Consider the following 19,278-nt stretch of genomic DNA (forward strand, 5'->3'; position numbering starts at 1 on the left):
AACTCTAATAGAGAACAATATAATAAACAAGAAAAACGTATAATAAACAAGAAAACAATACTTAAACATTCACTGTCTTTTGATAAATATTTGACGGAAGATAAATAAATAAATAATTTTATACTAATTTTTAAAACAAGTTAAAGAGGGCTTGCTATTATTCCACTTTCACTTATGAAGATATGATACCCATAGTAATAATAATGTTTAACTTCATCTATCTATCTATCTGTCTGTCTGTCTGTCTGCCTGTCTGTCTGTCTGTCTGTCTGTCTGACTGTCTGTCTGTCTGTCTGTCTGTCTGTCTGTCTGTCTATCTATCTATCTATCTATCTATCTATCTATCTATCTATCTATCTATCTATCTATCTATCTATCTATCTATCTATCTATCTATCTATCTATCTATTATAGATCAGTGGATTTGACTGGGCGAGCAAACACATACATGTTTAATGGTGTCAGCTTCTTCTGAACAGATTCCGCAAAAAAATCTACTTCAACACGGAATATTTTCCGGAATAATTAGGATAAGCATGATTAATGAATCTATACTAAATTTCCATCATTAACCTCGGATACGAACCAGTGTATTGATCGGTGAGTGTATCCGAAGACTTTTAATTTGAAAAAAGGAGATGTTTTTCCGGAAGTGACGAGGTCAGCTGACTGGTGTAGTTCAGCAGCTGCGCGGTGGTTGTCAGTTGACAGATGTTGTCCGTCTCGGTTCGTGCGGCTGTGAATCACAAACACCTGCTCGATCAGAGCCGATCGAGGCGATGAGTGCTGGCACCCCGCGATCACTGGCCTCGTCCGGGCAGAGAGCCCTCCAGGACATCAGCCACCCTCTGTCCGCCGAGGAGAGCGCACTGAGCCGCAGCCCAGATGTGCTGAACCCCAACAGCGCTGGAGAGAGGGTGAGATCAGCGCGAGATCAGGATGAGATCAGGGCGACACGAGCCCTCGACCGCTGCTAGATAGAGCTGACACTGATGTCTACACTGTTATACTGATGAAAGGCGACTACTGTTAGTGTGTTTATCCAGCAGCAAACAGGACCGAGAAATGTCGTAATATGTTTTTAGTAAATATCGTGGTAATATGAAAAAATGCAATCGTACTGTCTTGTTGATAAACATCCATCATTGTATTACCATGTTTTTGGATATGTAGTACTCTCGCGGTGGTTTGCACGTGCACTATGAGTGTACCATGTGTTGAGTATTTACGCGTGCATGCTTTATTGTCCTCGTTGTGCCATGTACTGCAAACATATATGATCACTGTCATTATTTAGTAATTCGTGTGATGGTACACATCAAGAAACCATCACAGTATTTCTTTTTGTGTGTGGAATGAATGGAGTGCTTTTTTTTACATTTAGTTTCATGCGATATTACTTTATTAATGATTAATTAATGATTTATGGAGAATTCACAATTGGCCTGCTCTAAAAACTAAAAACTAGTCAGATTAAATGATATGTATTGGATACTCCAGATTTCAGCTGTTATTAATACTGATCAGTGTTGCACAAATCATGGTTTATCAAATGCACACAAAAAATATGCAGCAAAATATTTATGTATGCCCAGAAAATGGAAATAAAAAATAAGAATTAGTTCACCCAAAAATGATAGCACCCTCAGGTCATCCAAGATATAGATTTAGAGTTTGTTTCTTCATCAGATTTAAAGAAATGTAGCATTGCATCAGTGTCTCATCCATGTAGTGAATGGGTGCCGTCAGAATGAGAGTCCAAACAGCTGATAAAAACATCACAATAATCCACAGCACTCCAGTCCATCAGTTAACGTCTTGCATGGAGTTCATTTTCAGCTAATTCTTATTTTCAGGTGAACTGTTCCTTTAAGACTTAAAGCAGAAGGAAAGTTAGAGTGAAACATGAAGAATAGAAGATTGTATATGAATGCTGCTTAAACCTGTTGTGCAGAAGTTCAAATATTAAAATAGTAAGAGCGCACAGGAGCGTGTTGTGTCTGTACTCGGTTCAACAGAGCTGTGTTGAGCTCGCTGCAGCTGACTGAGATGCTGCTAAATCAAGAGTTTGTTGTGTTTTACTCAGTGACACGGAAGACTTGTTTGAGAGAAAACTGCTCATTTTGAGCTCATGAATTTATTGTGGCTTTCAGCTGTTTATTGGATACATTAAAGGGTTAGTTCAACCAAATATTACAATGATGTCATTAATAACTCACCCTCATGTCTTTCCAAACCTGTGAGACCTGTTTATCTTCTGAACACAGTTTAAGATATTTTAGATTTAGTCCGAGAGCTCTCAGTCCCGCCGTTGAATCTGTGTGTACGGTATACTGTCCATGTCCAGAAACATACACATACAAGTATGTCCACATCTGGAGGAAAAACTCCAATATCTGTTTTCTTTTCTTTTTTTCTCTCTTTTTTAACATTTGAAAGATTAACAACTTCTGTATTACAATCGAAATAAAATGCCTTATAAAATCACTGTTACGTTCTCCTTGACTATAATTTAATCATACATTAAGTTTCTAAGTTTGTTTTTTTTTTTTTATTTGTTTGTAACTGAAACTTTTATGAATTAATTAAAAAAAAACAATTCATCAGATGTCATTTGTATTATTTCTACCAACTTTTAAACCACATGCCTAGGATTGCTCAAGAAAACACTGAATTATTGTTCATGAGTGTAACGCAGCACAGATGTCCACTACACTTAGCCTTGAATGAGTGAGTTTTGTAGTTTTCTTAGGTCTAATATCACTCATAAGGAAGGCAGAAACAAGTCCTGTATTGATAAAGATGGAAGGATTGTTGCATGTTTATTTCTCATTCGTGTGCATTAATCCTGGTTTCTGCTGTTCAGTTCACGTAAAAAAAAAAAAAAAAATATATATATATATATATATATATATATATAATGTATATGAGTGTGTGTGTGATTTTTAAAATTTTTAAAAGTGTTTTATGCTATGCTATATATTTATAGTTAGTTGAAAGCAATATTGTGAAACGTTATTGCAATAAAATAACCAAATATCTGTTAAATAAATTTGGTTTCATTTTTTATTTTTTTGGGAGGTTTTTGTGTGTGCGTATATTCTCATTTACATTATTCTGTTTCCAAAATATCCACGTTTAGCTCCATGAAGTCAGTCTTTTTGTGTTTCCCCGCCCCCAGGACCTGATCCTGGCCAATGGGACTCCAGTAGACACATCAAGCCCCGCCTCCTCTTCATCTCTGCTGAACCGACTACAGCTCGATGACGATCTGGACGGAGAAACACGAGATCTGTTTGTGACTGTAGACGACCCAAAGAAACACGTGTCTACTATGGAGACATATATCACCTACAGAGTCTGCACAAAGGTCAGAGGGCAACGCTCACAGAATTGTTGAACTCTAAGCTACTGGTTTGCTCCAGTTTGACTACACTGTGGCTGCTCTAGTGACTGATTAGTTATTGATAACTAGGTACTTTTTCCTCTTTGCTTCTGTAACATGCTCACTGTGGCATGGGTCTAATTAAAAACAGCCAATCACACTTGTTTGTGTGTGACCTACAGACCACCAGAACAGAGTTTGACCTTCCTGAGTACTCAGTAAGACGGCGCTACCAGGACTTTGACTGGCTGAGGAACAAATTAGAGGAAAGCCAACCCACCCATCTTATTCCAGTAGGTAGAGGACAAGCCCTCAATGCACTGCTCTCTAAAACACTAGTTTGAATTGTTTTGGACTTGGTCCGGTCACTCATATTACTACTAAGATTAAGCAAAATCATATATTTCAGACCACGCGACGGATTACATTTGTTGTTATTTCTCCTTTAGCCGTTGCCTGAGAAGTTTGTGGTGAAGGGCGTCGTGGACCGCTTCTCAGAGGAGTTTGTGGAGACCAGGAGAAAGGCACTAGACAAGTTCCTCAAACGTGTAGCGGATCATCCGGTGCTCTCTTTCAATGAACACTTCAATGCCTTTCTCTCAGCAAAGGTCAGTGCTTTAAAGTCAGCATGAAGTAAAAAAACACACTGCATATTATAGACAGAGCTGGGTAGTAACTGATTATGTGATCAGATAACTCAAAATATGTGTATAATACATTTTAAAATGCTGATAATCAGAGTACAGTTACTTTTTTCAGAATAAAAACACCTCTCAAGCTATTAGACCACGTATGAAACAAGTATGCAAGTTGTAAAATCGAATGCATTTTAAGATGTTGATTGATAGAATTATCTTGTAGTGAATGATTTATTCGTGTTTCATTTTATCAAAATGTTTTGTAATGTGAATTCAGTATCATAACTAGGTCTTCTGGTGAAACAATACTTCTCTATGGTAACATAAACAGGTCTCATCCAATCATTTAGACATCTTAAACCCTGTCCTAAACTCCGCCCCTGCAAGGTCATGTTCATCTGCCTCCACTTGTAAATACCACGCCCACATCTCAACATCCAATCAACAACTGATGCACAGAACCAAGCCCCGCCCTACAGTTTTTCTTTTTTTGATCTATTTCATTCAGATGTAGAGGAAAATATCTTCGAATCATAGCGACTTTAATGTTCCTGAAGGGTTAGAATTGAAGGTTACTAAATAGTCCCAACTGACACTATAAAGGAAAATAATTCGGAAACATGGCTCGTAAGCGTGAAGGAAATGTATAAATGTGTCCTGCTTCAAGTTTCTCAGCGTGTCTGTGTTGGATTGCCTTACTAGCTGTTTATGACCAGATCCAGAGGTCTTTCTGAGTAGCCCAACAACATTGAGCTTTTGGGATATGTTGCTAGTAGCCTATATATTCCAACATGGAAAGCTTGTTCCAGAAACTCAATGTTTTGATTGGATTTGGCAGGGTTTTCTTGGCCGTGATGTACTGTATGCTTGACTTTCAGGACTTGAATAAGCGTCAAGGCCTGGCTCTGCTGACTAAAATGGGTGAATCTGTGAAGTATGTGACGGTGGGTTATAAACTGAGGGCACGGCCGTTGGAGTTTGCCGCCATGGGCGAATATCTGGATGTTTTCACACAGAAACTGGGCACCATTGACAGGATAGCACAGCGGATCATCAAAGAGCAATCAGGTAAAGAGTGTCCCACTGGCCTTTTAAAATATATCTATTCATTCTTCCATCCTTAAGGCCCCTATATACTGATTATTCTTTAGGAAGGGGTAAAACAGTTAAAAAATACCTTTATGGCAGTCTACTGTTTATATAACATCCCAGTACTGCCTGTGCTGCTGAGAGCTGCCTTTAGATGAATATGTAAGTATGTGCTGCGCACTTTCTTGTCAATAACAAATAAACACAACAACAACAAGAGCAGTGAGAAAACAGCAGTTAAGAAAGCATCTGATAATAGCCATGTGGATGTTTGCACAAGCTTTGCACTCGGTGCTCCAGTCAAGTCCAGTCACGTTTATTTAAAAATCACCTTATGAAATAGACAGCGTTAAAACAAGCAGCCTTACATGAATTGACATTACATTATTAGAATTATACGTCAGTTTCTACATTCAAGCAGCTCTCCATTGTTAGTTTTTTACCCGTAGATGTCTGATCTAGACGGACTGAACAGAAGAAAGCAACGAAAGACGTGCGTGTACTGTACCTGTTACATAATCACCCTAAAAAACAAAGAAAAATTTTTTCCATAATCAGAAAACAATAATCAGTGCAAATGGTTTCAAAATTATTCGCAGCACAACTGTTTTCAACATTGATAAATCAGCATATCAGAATGATTTCTAAGATTTTTTATGTTTTTTTTTTTGTCTCTTAAGCTCATCAACGCTGCATTTATTTTATCAAAAAGACAGTAATTTTGTGAAACATTGTTACAATTTAAAATAAGTGTTTTCTATGTGAATATATTGTAAACTCTAATTTATTCCTGTGATGCGCAGCTGTATTTCCAGCATCATTACTCCGGTCTTCAGTGTCACATGATCTTCAGAAATCATTCTGATATACTGATTTATTATCAATGTTGGAAAAAGTTGTGCTTTTTAATTGTTTTCGGAGCCTGTAATACATTTTTTTCAGGATTCTTTGATGAATAACGATTTAAAAAGAACATCATTTATTTGAAATAGCAATCTTTTCTAACTTCATACACAGTAAATTTGTTTTCTTTCTCTTTTTGAAAGAAATTAATACTTTTATCCAGCAAGGGTTTTTCAGATCAGATCTAGGATGCTGCCTCAGAAGCAGGGTAGCGCAAAAGGTTTTTGCAATTTGCAAACATGTAGAAAACAGTGCTCTTTAAGGAGAGAGTTGAGTCACTGTTTCTGTGTCAGAGTTCCTGATAGAGCTGAGAGAGTACGGGCCGGTGTACTCCTCCTGGTCATCTTTTGAGGAGGACCTCCATGACCCTCTGGAGGGTGTTTCGGGGTGCGTGTCCAACTGCTCCAGCGCTCTGGAGGAGCTGACGGAGGACATGAGCGAAGACTTCCTCCCTGTGCTCAGAGAATACGGCCTGTACATCGAGTCCATGAAGGTTTGAGCTTCTTAGTCATTTCTTCCATGTGAATTATAATTCGATTCAGCATTAATGTGGAGCGACCAGCAGAGTTTCCCTCATCCATCTACTGGAAAATAATTCATGTCGTTTGGAAACAGACCGAATGCGGAATCCTTCACTTCCTTTCTATCCTCTGACTGTTTGCAAAAGGATTGCAATGGCGTAGAGTTATTTCTGACCGCATATTCTCCCAAAACTAAGCTTGGGCTTAGTAATTTTTTATTGTCTTCGACTCGATCATATTTCCTTTCTCCCATGAGTCACTGCAGGATTATTACAGAGAGACATCCAGGATTTCTGGGAAGCAACGAGAAGCATTTTAATAGCTTTCATATTTGTGTCATGACACCGAACACATTTCATTATCTAGTTTGAGGCAGGAAGCATCGTGAAATGCATTTGTGTCAGTTTTTATTGGCCATAGACAGAGAAAGTGAGATTGGAGAATGTAAACTGTAACCGTTCACAAACCTCTTGTCGTTTGTCAGAATGTGCTGAAGAAGAGAGACCAAGTTCAAGCTGAATATGAAACAAAGTTGGAGGCAGTCGTGTTCAGGGAGGACAAAAAGTCCCCGGTGAGTTACATTTCTTTGCTAACTCTGAGTTGCAGGGCTTTTAGAGCAGAGTTTATTAAAGAAATAGCTCATGCACAAATGAAAAATTTGCTGAACATTTACTGTTATCCTCAGGCCATCCAAGATTAGGATGAGTTTGTTTCATCATCAGATTTGGAGAAATGTAACATTGCATCAGTGTCTCATCAGTGGATGCTCTGCAGTGAATGGGTGCCGTCAGAATGAGAGTCCAAACAGCTGATAAAAACATCACAATAATCCACACCTCTCCAGTCCATCAGTTAATGTCTTGAGAAGGTAAAAGCTGTTTATAAGAAACAAATCCATCATTAAGATGTTAACTTCTGACCAATATATGAGTTTATAATTCATAATAACACTTCCTCCAGTGAATATGTTCTTCTCCTGTTTTCCTCTCATATCAAAATCCACCAACATATATGTTTAGGGTTATTAAACGGTGCTTGATCTGTGCAGATCTCTCTCCTGATTCAGATGATTTCACTGGAGAAAGCAGTATTATGGATTATGGACTTGTATCTTATCTAAAAAACAATGGTTTAAAGTTCAACATATTAATGATGGATTTGTTTGCTATGGACTGGATTGGTGTGGATTATTGTGATGTTTTTATCAGCTGTTTGGACCCTTATTCTGCCGGCACCCATTCACTGGTGAACGTCTTGTCCAGTATTGAGGTGTATTCTGTGATGGGGGTCTGGATGTTCTCGGCAGGTGTCCTCTGACGTGGAGAAGTGCCAGGACCGTGTGGAGTGTTTCAACGCTGACCTGAAGGCCGACTGGGACCGCTGGCAGAACAACAAGCGGCAGGACTTCAGACAGCTGCTGACCGGCATGGCCGACAGAAACATCCAGTACTACGAGAAGGTCAGCAAGCTTTCTGCACCTGGAAGAGTGAACGTGGAGTCTTTAACCTGTAAAATAATCACATTTTGTTTCTTGCTGCCTGAAATGTTCACAAAGCGCTGCTGAATTCAGTCAGAGGAGCGCTCTTATTTCCTCATTCATGTCATTGAATATTGATATACAGAAGTTCTTCAGTATTGATCGTGTTGCTTCAACTCTCAAGACACCCCGAAATCAAAAGGAAACAAGAAATTAAGTTTTGTGTTAAGAACATAAACATTTGTTCATTTTTTATTATTTGCATTGTGGCAATTGGTGTTGTTATTAACTAAAACTACTAAAAAAATCTTATTTATAAAATAAAAAATTGAAGTAAAATTTAAATAATACATGGGAAAAACTTTAAAATCTTAGAAATTTTGTCTTAGAAACAGTTTGCTATTTATAATAATAAAAATACTTGACATTTTTACTTGAAATAAAAGCCAAGCAGATTAAATTGAATTTAAAAGCTAAATAGGACCCACATAAAAATGACTCAAAATGAAAATTGAAGCTAAAAATAATAAAATATGAGCTAATTCAAAATATTAATAAATAATATAATGGTATATAAATAATGCTAAATAACTATATATTTATGTATACACTTGTCATTACTGTATTCTGAAACGCCATTACAGAAATGGCAATTAATCTTGTAAAATCTGGGTATGTAAAAAAAAAAAAAAAGTTTTTCAAAAAAATTATAAGTATAATTTCGGGTTTGTATCACAATGTGCATTATAGCACTCAAATGTTTTTCTTCATGTTATCGTAATGATAATGTGATTGAGAATTTGATTAATGCTATTCATTAAAGTTATAACTAATCTGTTAAATGAGAATTATTTTTTAGTTACTGTAATTGTAATTTAATTTATGATTTATGTATTTTTTATTTTATTATTGTAATGAGTTGTATTATTATTTTTACATATATTTTACAAGATTAATTGCCATTTTAAGTCTTAATGCAAAATCTAGATGTGTCCCTCCTGCAGCATGTCCCATGTGAAACAGGTTTAGGGAACCGTGTGTGTGTGTGTGTGTGTGTCTAGTCAAAACCGAGTTTTGTGAGATGAAGTGGCTTGGTCCCTGACTTTCTGCTGTTGCTTCTGTCCCACAGTGCCTTGCAGCGTGGGAGTCCCTCATTCCTCTCTTACAGGACAAACAGGACACGAAAGGAGAAACGAACTGAGCCTGTGTTTGAGCCGTTCTCTCAGCTCGTGATGCTGCGACTCCTCGGACCTGTCCTCTGCCAGCAGAGCTCTCACAGGACGGGACACTACAGGAGCGGATGACCTCCAACCATTCCTTTTTGTAAAGTGTCTTTATTTGTTAAAGCCCATCAAATGCTTGTGTTTCGATGCTGATCCGTCCAAGGGAACATAGAAATCAGTGTTTTTTGGTTCACGAAGAGTCCCGCCGAAGGCTTGCCAACATTCCTCTTGCCAAAGATATGGAACTGAAGTCTGATATCTCCTCTGCTTTTTTCCAACATTTCCAGATTTCGTGGCCTCTGGCATCACAAAAGCCTTGCACTCGCTCGTCATACTCTAAACTCAGCTGCTGCGTTGAAATGATGGATGTCTTCCCAGCCACACTTGACCTCGTTAAATATTTATGACAGAATATGTGTCATAATGATTTGTACTTGTCTTAATGGGGCAGTGTATGTGTTCGGGACATCTAGTCGAGTGGATTAATGTGAGGTGAATGTACTGTGGGACGCTTCCTGTGGAATAATGCAGAGCGGTTCATCTCCAGTAATACACACACATTCTGAAATATTCTGGTAAATGTATTTGGCAGCTGTTACATCATTCTGTGGTTATACAGTACAAGACAGTAATGCGTTACTCTTCAAAGGTTTGGGGTCAGTAAGTTTATTGTTAAATGATTTTGATAGAACTCTCTTCTGCTCACCATTTGATACAAAAATAAAAACAGTAATCTTGTGAGATGTTATGATAATTTTAAATAAATTCTGTTGTAATTAAAATGTCATTTATTCCTGTGATCAAAGCAGATTTTCCAGTCTTCAGTGTCACATGATCTTCAGAAATAATTCTGATATACCGATTTGCTGCTCAAGAAACATTTCTGATTGAAGACAGGTTTTTATTTTATTGTTTTGGGAAACGTTATTTTTCAGGATTCTTTGATGAATAGAAGTTTTGAAAGAATTGTCTTAGTATCCGTTTAATGTGTGTTTGCTGAATAAAAGTATTTGCTTATAAAAGTCTGCCTGACCCCAGCTTTTGCACAGTAATGTTTTGGAGTTATGAAAGCCAAACCAACCAAAATCTTTCTTTTCAACACTGCTGATGCAAAGCGCTTCTGAACATGTTTTTGGGTGATTCTCACTAAAACTGTAGAAATGCCTGGGCTTTGTTTCTGCCACTAATCACAACAATACTTATCATGAAGAAAATGAGGCCTGTTTTAGGACTATTAAAGGAATAGTTCACACAGAAACTTAAATTGACAGAATTGTATTTCCCTTTCATAGGTCACTTCGATGCTGCGGTGACGTCACCGTATGGGAACACCCCTTGGTGTGACGAATGTCTGAAGCCCTATACCAGTGGTCACCAACCTTTTCAAGCCGAAGATCCCTGACCTCTGCCTTAATGAAAGGCAAGATCTACCTATCGAAGAATAGATAGAAAAAGACAGCCCAGATTGTACTTCCAACTTGAGGCCTTTTATTTAGTATTTGAATTGTATTTGAATTTAATACATTAAATGTTCTTTTCTTTTTCTTTTTTACTTAACTCGGAAGCAACCATCATATAATCAGATCATATGAAGTGGCACTGAACACAAGAAAAATGCCATTGTCAGCAGTAAAGTGCTTATTCACTATAGTTTCTGATGGTACTACCTACCCTTAACATTTTATAAATGAACTGTTTTATCAACAAAACTATCAACAATCTCAAATTAAGCTAAGTGCAGTTATGTCCCATCATATGCAACATCACTTTTCTCAATGCCACCAGAAGGCAAAACTGCTGAAGTAATGTTATTCACTCAAGTCAGTGTGATGGCTGTGACTGAACACTCTCTGTGAGTCCTCTGAAGTCTGGCTCATAGCTAGAGACAGCCAGTTTGAGGCAGTCTGTGAGGTGTCTGTCAGTAAGGCGGCTCCTGTATTTTGATTTGATTATTTTCATCTGTGAAAATGCCATTTCACAGAGGTAAGTTGATCCAAAATAGGCACACACTTTTAGTGCACATGCAGTGAGGAGCGGAAACTTTTCTCTGTTGACAAGTCCCCAAAAGTCACTGTCCCTTGATCTGGCTTTCAGCTCAATGTCATTTTGCAAATCAACCATCTCCATATCAACTCCACTTGACAAAGAAAATACTTGCTGGAATTTGGCTGCAACCTGTTCTATATCAATGAGCATGAATGGGTTTGAGACAAATGCAGCAATGCATTCCATTTCGTTTAACTCACCAAAACGCATATTGAACTCTGTTGCAACTTTGTCCAGGTGAGCACAGTATTTCTCAGGGTGAAAAACGTCCTTGTCTTTAATGCTCTGTGACATTTTTTCCAGGTTGGGAAAGTGTGTTAGCCTCCCGTTTTTAAGATGGGTGATCCAAACACCAAGCTTAGACTTAAAAGCATTCACTGCGCTGATCATGTGTGGCAGGTGTCGGTCTTTTCCCTGGAGCTCGTTATTGAGCGTATTCAGCTTTGCGGTCAAGTCTGTCAGAAACCCCAGGTCACACAGCCACGCATCATCTGACAGTTCCTTGTGCTCCTCGTTTCTTGCAGATAGAAATGTCTTTATCTCAGGCAGTAAGTCAACAAACCGCTGGAGCACTTTCCCGCGGCTCAACCACCGCACATCAGCATGAAGTAGTAGGTCTCCATACGCGGCATCGAGCTCATCCAGTAACGCCTTGAATAAGCGACGCTGAAGTGCTTTCGCTCGTATCGAGTTTATCAGTTTGACCACCAATGACATTACGTGTGAAAAATCAACGACTTTCCCTGCTAAGGCCTGCTGATGAATGACACAATGATAATTCTTGAACTCGGGAAAATCAGGGTCATTACGGCACAGTGCTATAAAACCCAGGCGCACGCCACGCATCGCCGGTGCTCCGTCGGTGGTAATTGCTACCAGTTTATGAATGGGGATATCATTTTCGCTTACATATTTTTTAAACTCAGTGTAAATATCCTCACCTCGCGTTCTCTCCTTTAAGTGCAAAAGAGTGAGGAAGTCCTCTTTTGTTGTAGAATCCTGGAAAGCCATTCTGACAAAAACAACAAGCTGAGCTGTGTCCACTGCATCCAGAGATTCGTCGAACTGCAGTGAAAAATATTCACAGAGTGACAAGTCCTTTAACACCTGTCGATCCACGTCCTCTGACAGTGACTCGACCCTCCTTGCCACTGATGCAGGGCCGAGAGGCACAGCACGGAGTGAGGCTTTTATGTCGTCTTTGTTTTTGAAATCCTTGAAAATAGTCTCTGCAGTAATGGCCATGGCTTCCTTGAATAACTCGCCATCCGTAAAAGGCTTTTTGTTTTTAGCCAGAAAGTGACTTACACGAAACGATGCTTCAGTAGCAGCCTTATTTTGATCAGCAGATTTTGTAAAAAGTGATTGCTGGGCCTTCAACTCAGATCTCAGCTCGTCAACTTTCCGTGCACGAATCGCGCTCTTTTGCGGGTAGCGGTCTTTAAATTTCGGGTGGTTGGTATTGTGATGCCGCTCCAGATTCCCTCTTTTACATAATGCTTGTTTTTGGTGGCACAACATACATACACACTTCTCTTTTACCAAGGTAAACAGAAATTCCTGTTCCCATTCTGGATGAAAATTGTATGTTTTTGCCTTCTTTCGTGGAGCCTCCGCCATTCTAGTTTGTAGTAACGTTATGTTACCTCGCGCGGGCTATCACCATGGAGATCCATATTGACGTTTGCGACAGTTAATTTACGGGTGCTCTTCTTTTATCTGATTGGTCACTTCATTGAAAATAAAGCAGTTGGATTAAGAAATACAGATTTTGCAAAACTGAAAACGTTTTTATTTTCGGGAGCTACCGGGACAGTGATAAAGATCTACCAGTCGATCGCGATCGACGGGTTGGCGACCACTGCCCTATACCATCTCGCCAATCCTATTGGCCAAATAGCGCTTGGCACCACCCCATGCATGCGTACGCATCGTATACCTGAGTGCCGCGCGCTATTTCGCTCAGTTTTCATTTCCTTCAGGAAAGCGAATCATCTGTGCCCTAGTAATCATCTCGCGTTCTCAGTGGTTATTTTTCCGATGGTATAGGGCTTCAGACATTCGTCACACCGGGGGTTTTCCCATACGGTGACGTCACCGCAGCATCTCGTTCCCTATTCAGGGAACAGTGGTTACATACATAACCAAGATGTTTTTTTTTATTTTTTTTATTGTTATTATTTGCGTTGTGACTTTATATATATTTTTGTATGTATATATCATTTTTAGGTATATTTAATATATATTTTTTATTTGTACAAATTACATTATTTTTCTGCCCTTTTGTTTTTTCAGTAATATGTTGCTTGAGGAAATAGTTAAATTGCTTTATCACAGAAATCAAAGCTGGTCCTGAAAATTAGGCTTCATTTTCTGTTTCTCCCCCTAATTAATCACCGAAAAAGGAGAATAAAAACAAAATCAATTTACTGTTACACACACACTTGTATATATTTGTTAAACATTTTTAAGTTAATTCTCCATCAATGATGCAATTAGTAATGTAGAAAAGTTTAGTCCGAGTTGGTCCTCTAGTGTCTGAGCACAGTGCTTTTCTGTCATCAGCATCTTCTCATTTCCTTTTGACCTTTTCTTTCACCTTCATCCTCTCAGACATCCTCACAGATTTTCTGTCTGGAAGCATAGACTGTTTCCTATGTCCATGCTCGACCTTTTTAATGTGGTCTTCATAAATCATTTCATCACAAATATTAAACAACTGCTCATGAGTGTGTATATGTTTACTTACAGATCAGTCCAGTGGGTGTGTGTGAAGTATACACACAACAAATTAAGCTAAAGCAAGTGAGGAAGATCACTTGCAGTTTATTAAAAGGTTATTCAGTTATGTGTATTATATATATGACATGTTTTTTAAAGCTCATTTGGCTTCCTTTTGGAATAAACTGTTTATAGTTAAATTGACAGAATATAAATTCTGGATTTTGAAAGGAAAAGTAACTTGTACAGTGTTGACTGATGCTGTTACCCTTTACCTCAACTGATTAATACTGGATCATTGCAATATAAATTATTAGAATATACTCTAATAATATAAAATGTAATTTTCTGTAATGTATTTTTGTGCCTTTGCACATTCAGAACTAAAAACTTATGGACTTATGGACTACCATTATACTATGATGATTAGTTGCATCATTATTGTATTTCCTGGATACTTTGTGTAAAAAAAAAAAGTATGCTTATTAATATAACACCATACATAGATGTACAAATAACTTAATTTATTGCACAATCTGTACAATAAAAATCTGATAAAAGATGTGTTGCATTTCAAATAGACATGCATAGAGAAATATCAGTAACACTTTACAGGATCCATTAGTTAACATTAGTTAATTAGTTAACTAAGAATGAGTAATACTTATGTTAAAATATTTAATAATCTTTGTTAACGCTGGTCTATTATAGATTATACTTCTGATTTCAATAATACTAGTTAATGTTGAAATCAACATTAAGATTAATATACTTTCAAAGAATTTTCCAGTGTGCATTCATGATAAACTAATGCAGGCAATGTTAACAACGTATGGCAATTTATAGTAAATTGTTACCAAAATACCTAAAAACTAAAATTTGTCAGCATTTTATACATAGATGTAAAAAAAAAATCCTTGGCAAATAATATGCTACACAGATTGCATTACTAATAACGCAGTGTAACCACAGTGCAACAGGAAGTACCATTATCCTAGTAGAATATCCTCTACTGTATGTAACATCAGTGTACAAACTTGTCCATTTCTCATCATTTTTGTCTGCTTTGGTGTGGCTGATGCTGTCAGTCAGTTCCCTTGGATTCTCTCATATCCATCATGTCTCGCAGAGCGACATCCTACAATACTAGGCATTAAAAAAATAATGATAATAAGGTTTTAAGAATAACTGTTTCTCAGAATTCGGTAGTGAATAAAATATTGTCAAAGGATGCCAAAAAGTGTCAGCTTACCTAATGGGTATCATAGAAAGAACAGTGAAGATGCTGGACAGAATGAAGACAAAGCCTGGGAAGGTGTCGAGTGTGACCTGATAGATCTTAGTGTAGATGGGTGTGGTGACCAAGCTTGCGATTTTGAAGGACAACTGGAGCATGACAAAGGTAATGCCTATGGGAGGAAAAGTAGCTAAATATGAAAATGACAAAAGACATGCTTCACCAAACTATAGTGTTCAAAACGTAAGGATGAGTTGAGTTGGTTCGGTTTTTCATCCCATCAACACCCCAACTGTACTTTTTTTTTTTTTTTTTTATAAATACTACATATCAGTTACATATTGGTGCCAGCAGGGGGTGAGCATTGAGCATTGGTAGGTGTGACCTGCAACTACAGTATATCAGAAGAATAGGGGGCCCAGCACTGAACCCTGAGGCACTCCAGTACCAGATACCTTAAAGAATACAAGCTATAGAACGCACTTAAAATAAGATGTTTTTTTTATATACTGTAAATATGAATTATTAATGTTTAATTATTAATGTATTATTAACGTGTATCTATTTGTCATCAGCCTGCCCAGGGACTACAGGTGGAAATTAGCATAAGTGCTACAACCTGGTATAATGCATCTCTCCATTTTACGTTTAATGAATATTTTTACAGTGTCCCTGTTCAAATAAATAAAGTTAATAATGAAAAAATTATAGGCTTCATATTTTAGTTTCTCAATGTTACATTACAGATATTCTTTAGTGTCTGAGTGTGACTGTACTGCACTATTGCTTTTAAACTTGTCACAATGTCTAGGCTTCAGATAACTTATTCTTTACAAACGCTCAAATCTGCTTACATTTTTGTCTGGCTTGTCACTAGTTGTGTGTTGGTGATAAGGTAAAGTACGTACGCTAACCTCTGGATGGTTACCAAAAGCACAGACATGCATAAAAGCAGAGTAAGGCCTAAAAAATGTGCCTGTCCACTCTCTCTGAAATGAGTATTATTTGAATTACACTTCACTGGCCTGAGTCCAACAACACAGACAGATCCAATAAGTTATCTTCCAAGGAGAGAGTGTTTTAATGCCTCAGGGTTCGGTACTTGGCCTTGTACTTTTCTGAAATATCATTGTCTAGCTCTTTGTCACCTCAGCCAGTCCATCAGCTCACCATAAACCATCAACTGTTTGTACAACTGCGATCGACAACACTAACACCAGCTATGTCAGTCAAGAACATGGGTAATTAAATAAAGAAAACAAATCAAAGACCACCCGAAAACAACCAGGGGTGCATTTCCCTAAAGCATCATTAGGTGCTAACTATGGTCACAAGTTCCACTGAACTCTGTTGGTAACACTGGAACTTGAGACTAAAGTTACTTTAGGGAAATGAAATACTTTATAAAGCTACTTATTGTTACTGCACAAAGCATACATATTCCTTTGGCCTCCACCTGTGAATACACTGACATGTAGTTTCACTTCTGTTTTTGATTGGTTTGTTCACACTTCAAGTTCTGAATATATACACCCAGTACTGATATGCTTCACAGCACAGCTGCATAGACTAACATGCAAATTGTTTAATAGTTTACTTTTGAGGAAATTTTTATGTTCCAGAAAGCCTACCTTTAGCAGCACCATGTGCAGACACATAACTTATTTAGGATACTGACAGAATAAAGACCTGAACACCTACCATACGAGGTTCCTCTGACCTGTTTGGACAGCAGCGAGCGAATGGTGGGCATTGGAATCAGAGCAAACAGAGTGATAGAGCGAGCTAAAGGAGACAAGAACAAAACCTCAGATCAGAGAAGAATACCAAATCAATGAAGTGATTTATAGAGCATTTCTGTTTGTATTCCCTTGAGAAACTATGCACTTGTTCTATCAAGGTTTATTCATTTCACCTTTGGTGTAAAAGGGCATTTACACTTGCCAAAACAAAATTAATATAATATTTAGCCATATAATGATCATATTTAATACATTTAAGATACATTTAAGGGCATATAAAATATTACAGTTAAATAAGCATTAAGTACTGTATTTGGTTATAACTTACCCAGAAAGTACATCGGAGTTGTGGTCACAAATGCCATGAAATAAATCCCAGCTGCGAAAGACACCATCCCGATCATCACCATGCTCTCATCTCTAACTGAACATCTCGTGAACATCTTCACACCCAAAAAACTGGTGATGAAGAGAAGGGACCCCAACGCGTTTCCGTAGCCCACCTCTGTTGCGCCCCAGCTGAGGGGGTCTTTGAGCACATAAGCTCCCAACATCTCCATTCCTCCAGCCACTGCTATATCATACAAGATCCCACTGACGAAGAGCAAAGCGATGTTTATCTTATCCCGGGCTTCGTGGTTTATGATCCCGACACTTTCCCGTCGCTCCTGCCTCTCTCCAAGCACTGAGAAAAGATCGACCCGCAGGAAAAATGCGGCATAGAGCAGGCACAGGAAATAGAGTAGCACGCTGAAACTAGATAAAATTGCTCCTTGTTTGATATCTACGTTATAGAGGTTAAATAAGTGACCAGAAGCCAAACTACCAATGAACCCGGCGATTCCGTACACCAGCTCGGTCCTCATGATGCGCACGGAGCGCTCGTCCTCACCGGAGCACACCGACACCAGCGCCATCACTCCCGCCCAGTAAGACGCGAAGCCCCCGCACAGTCCGTGGATCACCGGCACCGCGTACAGCACCTGGAGAGGCCAGTTCAGCACGATATCCAGCAAGAGCAGACCTCTGGACAGGAAATATCCAACCAGAGGAACCACTATTGGCACCTTCCTGTAACCCCTGTCTCCCACCTTTGCCAGAAGGATCGCTGGCACAATTGGCATGAATTTGAGCACCATGTTGAAGGTCATGTTGAAGTTTGTGATGGCTTTCTGCTCGACGTCTCTGTCGTGGTTTGCGCATCGTTCTTTAACGATCATTTGGAGAGCGGTGTCAAAAAACGAGCTGGCCACCTGGGCACAGAACACTAGAGGCGCGATGTATTTACGACAGGACATCATTACCGCCATAAGAATAATAAAAGCAAACGAAAAGTGCTTTGATCGGAGCCGATACTTCACAGAAGCTCGACTCGCGCGTCATTCTGTTATGGGGAAGTTGCACACTGAAATACTTTCAGTGGTTAGTCATGTTTCACCCAGGCACAAACACATTTACTTCACTTTCTTAATAGTAAGGACATACCGTGGGGTTGTTTTTATATAAAGTTGATTTTGATTAAAATGACAAAAAAAGGAAAACATATTTCTTAAAGCAAGTGATGCAATATCTGCTTGGTTTGTGTGTACCAGTCAAACAGGAGAGGAGCAGACGATGACCTCATTCCAGGTCACGAGGGATTTTCTCCTGAACAGACAGACATCCTAAAAACAATAAAGAACATGTCAAAATGTCACCATCTACTCACCTTCTTGTAGTTTCCTACAAATTTGCTTTTGAAGAATGTAGGCTATAGGCTCTGCACTTTTTCAGAAGTAAAGCTTCATGCAGGACAAAAGTCTTGTAACTTTTCCATGATTTTTAAGTGTATAAGGTTTTTAATTTATTTTATTTATTTTTCACATTTAAAGTGTGAAAATAGTTTGACAATTTAGCCATAACCGAATATTCTAAATCACTTTTTTTAATTAATGTTATAATATTTGACATTATTCCATACCTTTTTTTTTATAGCATATTCACGCAACAAAACTCGAATGCATTTTTATTGTGATTTCACTGGAGAAAGCAATATTATGGATATTCACCCAGAAAAATTGTACATTAATTTTACAAAAGCAGTCACTGGAGCAGTAACTTTTCCAAAGGTAGTTTTTTGTTCTTTTTAGGTACTGATAGATAGTACAGCTTTTGTGCAACGTGTTTTTCTGAGAGTGTACGCGACTCTTAAACTATATTTTAGCTGGAAGCTACAGTTTGAAATGGAAAGCATCTTAATTTGTTTCTTACAAACACACAGCTTTTCTCTTCTCTCTTCACAAGATATTAGCTGGAA

At 38.2% G+C, this 19,278-nt stretch overlaps 2 protein-coding genes across 3 annotated transcripts; one reads left to right on the forward strand and one right to left on the reverse strand.

Annotated features, from left to right (window-relative positions):
• Positions 1-639: 639 nt before the first annotated feature.
• On the forward strand, positions 640-10,053 carry snx30 (sorting nexin family member 30). The gene is made up of 9 exons (XM_026219280.1): positions 640-917; positions 3,182-3,370; positions 3,568-3,678; positions 3,835-3,993; positions 4,902-5,091; positions 6,309-6,508; positions 7,021-7,107; positions 7,843-7,995; positions 9,143-10,053. The coding sequence occupies exons 1-9, from the start codon at positions 780-782 to the stop codon at positions 9,212-9,214; spliced, it is 1,299 nt and encodes a 432-aa protein (XP_026075065.1). The 5' UTR covers positions 640-779; the 3' UTR covers positions 9,215-10,053.
• A 3,934-nt stretch (positions 10,054-13,987) lies between these two features.
• On the reverse strand, positions 13,988-18,456 carry slc46a2 (solute carrier family 46 member 2). 2 transcript variants are annotated; one of them, XM_026219286.1, is made up of 5 exons: positions 17,809-18,456; positions 17,311-17,667; positions 16,942-17,025; positions 15,256-15,412; positions 13,988-15,149 (listed from the first exon to the last, which is right to left on the reverse strand). In XM_026219286.1, the coding sequence occupies exons 1-5, from the start codon at positions 18,290-18,292 to the stop codon at positions 15,092-15,094; spliced, it is 1,140 nt and encodes a 379-aa protein (XP_026075071.1). In that variant the 5' UTR covers positions 18,293-18,456; the 3' UTR covers positions 13,988-15,091. The 2 variants fall into 2 exon arrangements, with proteins under 2 accessions (XP_026075071.1, XP_026075070.1); XM_026219285.1 differs by having other exon boundaries at positions 14,513-15,149; positions 17,311-18,454.
• Positions 18,457-19,278: the final 822 nt, after the last annotated feature.

The sequence above is a fragment of the Carassius auratus genome, chromosome 35 (assembly GCF_003368295.1).
Source record: "Carassius auratus strain Wakin chromosome 35, ASM336829v1, whole genome shotgun sequence".
Lineage (NCBI taxonomy): Eukaryota > Metazoa > Chordata > Actinopteri > Cypriniformes > Cyprinidae > Carassius > Carassius auratus.

Coding starts and splice junctions, on each gene's coding strand:
- snx30 (XM_026219280.1), top strand. CDS start 780: ATGAGTGCTGGCACCCCGCGATCACTGGCCTCGTCCGGGCAGAGAGCC. Junction 3,371..3,567: donor CCTACAGAGTCTGCACAAAG/GTCAGAGGGCAA, acceptor TGTGACCTACAG/ACCACCAGAACAGAGTTTGA. Junction 7,108..7,842: donor GGGAGGACAAAAAGTCCCCG/GTGAGTTACATT, acceptor TGTTCTCGGCAG/GTGTCCTCTGACGTGGAGAA.
- slc46a2 (XM_026219285.1), bottom strand. CDS start 18,292: ATGGCGGTAATGATGTCCTGTCGTAAATACATCGCGCCTCTAGTGTTC. Junction 17,026..17,310: donor AACTCCGATGTACTTTCTGG/GTAAGTTATAAC, acceptor TGTCTCCTTTAG/CTCGCTCTATCACTCTGTTT. Junction 15,413..16,941: donor GGTCAGAGGAACCTCGTATG/GTAGGTGTTCAG, acceptor TTCCTCCCATAG/GCATTACCTTTGTCATGCTC.